The following is a 2921-nucleotide window of genomic DNA, read 5'->3' as shown; positions in this document are numbered from 1 at the left end:
CTATTTCCTTATATACAGACTTATGTAGACTCAGTTAATTTATTAATTGGCACATATGTGTAGACATTGGGACCACGAGGGTATGGCTACCTATAGCCTGAGCACTAGGAATTTTACAAACAATTTGGCAGCCACAAAGTTTGACTTCTAGAACAGATAAAATAGTAGGATAATAAGCGTTCTAAGTAGGCAAAAAACTAGAAAGATATTAAACATTGGTCCCTAAGAAAATCGCGTGGCATGAACAAATGTGCTTTAAGTGGAGACACACAATCAACATATGTGTTTATTCACGAAGGATACAACGGGCACCTGATAAGTGAGCAACAATAGACTACTCTTGAAGAGGAAACTAAAACCAAGAACAATGGTGATGATGAAACGACGGCGACCGACAATAGTGTATGCATTGTCGGCGTGCAATGTGGGGCCACATCTACGCACAAAAACGGTCACAATGCTCGTCTCATCTGAGCTTTATTTTTGGCGAAACACATCTCCTAATTCTTGCTTGAACCGGTTAGTTCTTCTTGCAGCGTGGGCCGCACGTGCCGTTGATGGTGGAGCGCATGTCGGCACATCGGAACATCTTGACACGGCCCGTCTGCACCGCGCGGCATGTGGAGCAGCCCTTGGGGCACTGAGGATGGGCGTCGTCACATATGTCAACCCCCGAGAACGACCTGCATTTGTCACAACACTTGGGGAAGTAGTTGGCTGCACGCATGCATGGCATGCTATCATATTAGTAATCACTTATAAGATATATAAGACATCAATGGAATTGCAAAAGGACAATCAAAGTTTGTTATGCAAAAAATAGAATAAAGAACATGAAAGACCACGAACCATTCACGTGTGCAAGGATTCCCATGACCAGGATGGCATGGAGGAGAAGGATCGCCACAAGCTTGGTGTTCTTCATGGTTGTTTTTAAGGTTTTTGAGCAAAGCTCTCACTTATCTCTTATTGTTGTGAGTGGAATGCTATGTTGTTGTTGTTGTTGGCCAGAGCTAGTAGCACATCTATTTATAGGCGTAGATTTAGCACCTTGCTTGGCAATCTGCTATGCATGCACGCCCGCAAGTGGGTGAGGAGGATAATAAAGTTCGACGCATAGAATGCATCACTACCCACAGTTTTTTCCACATGTTCAATGGACGTGCAAACTGGAAATTATTGGACTTTTATAGGCCAAATCTAGGCCTAGCTGGTTGTTGCATTTCTATCTATAACTTTTCAAAAACATATCTGTCTATACTGGGTGAAGAACTCTTGGAACATGATCTCTGAGTGAATCTTGCGCGCTGCTCATAAAACACCTCTACCTCCTCAAGCATAGGACATAAATGGACCAAGCGTGAACGCATGCAAAGCTTAAGGGTGTTGCTGAATATAAGCTGTTTCAGATTTCTTTTTGTCTAAGCGAACACCTTTTCAAATTCCGAAAGTTTCAAAGTGAATTGACATGATACCTATCTGTTATGTAATTAAATGACTAGTTCAAATTCAATCTACACATCATTTTTGTAAGATAAAAACTAAGTATGTTGGTAATACTAGTAGTATTGTTTTGTATTTTCACTACTACTTAGGCTAGTCATGGTGAGGAGTAATTCAGATTCCTAACATGCATATGTTAGGTTGGCCATAGTGATGGTGTCTTAGCCGGTATCATGCACGGGGAACTAGCAACCACGTTGATGTGGCATACGATTAAGGAAGAGAGAGGGGGTTAGAGTAACATAGATAGATGCCGTATCATAATATATGTTATCCTACTATGTGTCATGCATGATAATAAATAAGATCATTTATGATATTATGCACTATAAAAATAGTATAATACACTAGTATCATATGCATGCTAGTAGTATATGATACTACCCACTATGAGGAGCCTTAGGGACCTTCAAAGCTCCGGTATATGTCCAGATGTTGGTATCCGGACCACTTTTTGTCAATTTGTATTATCTAATGGGGGCTCCTATCAGTCTGTGGTGCGGTCCGGATGTCTATTTTCCCACATATACGCATACACACATACACTACCCCTATGAGAACCTCCTAGAGACTGATCTGACACATCACCGTGAGGGTGACGAAAGTCACCACAGAGCCTTCGTAGTCGACGGGAACGTCCCCTCTCCACTGAACGCACATTGCGGGAAGGTCTGGAATAAATCCAGAAAAATGCAAGCACCGATGTCAAGTCTAGAATTTGAACTCTGGTGGGCTGGGGATACCACTGTCCTTCCAACCGCATACCACACATAAATACACATCACATGCATGCGCCCTCCCCCCTCTCCTATTTCTCCTCCCAACGGGACAAACAGGGATTTTTTTTTTGTGATTACGAATTGGATGACTCCATCCCGCATCATGTACATAGACCATGTTCGGATAAAAAATGACATTTGCGGTGTTCATTTAGGGGTTAGCGTTGGCGATGCCCTTACTAGATACTATGTTGTTACCTCCGTAGTGGGTAGTGTCATATGTACGATAATATAGATATCTTCATTTATTACTTTTAAAGTGATTTTACATTCAGAAGTGCTATGATGGTAACATATTATGTTACTCTATTTGTTTTTCGACTTTAATTATTTGTCACATTATCTTTTTTGCATGTGTGGCATGCATGTTATTGCCTATATTACTCTGACTATTAGTTGTCTTAGTGAGGCAGTATTTTTGCTACTATAATATTCGTCTCCTATTCTAGTGTGCGTATGGAACTTCCGTTCAAATTTTTATAACATGGTACATACGAAGTATGTCTGTACATTATAAGAAATATATGTCTCTTCTTTTTTGGAAATATTTGACAGTGCTTCTGTGGCTTGGGAACACGGTAGTCTAGGAGAAGTGAGCTTTGTTCTCACTCTCTCTTCCCTGATGTTGCTCCGGGTTGC

At 41.1% G+C, this 2921-nt stretch overlaps 1 protein-coding gene across 1 annotated transcript; it reads right to left on the bottom strand.

Annotated features, from left to right (window-relative positions):
* Positions 1–236: 236 nt before the first annotated feature.
* Positions 237–1013, bottom strand: LOC125535520 (Bowman-Birk type proteinase inhibitor B6-like). The gene is made up of 2 exons (XM_048698587.2): positions 850–1013; positions 237–717 (listed from the first exon to the last, which is right to left on the bottom strand). Exons 1-2 carry the CDS (start codon positions 923–925, stop codon positions 521–523), a joined length of 273 nt encoding a protein of 90 aa, XP_048554544.1. The 5' UTR covers positions 926–1013; the 3' UTR covers positions 237–520.
* Between the last annotated feature and the right edge of the window lie 1908 nt (positions 1014–2921).

This window comes from Triticum urartu, chromosome 1A (assembly GCF_056163025.1).
Source record: "Triticum urartu cultivar PI428250 chromosome 1A, HENAU_Tu73, whole genome shotgun sequence".
NCBI classification, from domain to species: domain Eukaryota; kingdom Viridiplantae; phylum Streptophyta; class Magnoliopsida; order Poales; family Poaceae; genus Triticum; species Triticum urartu.
This window is presented reverse-complemented; position numbering and strand designations above follow the sequence as displayed.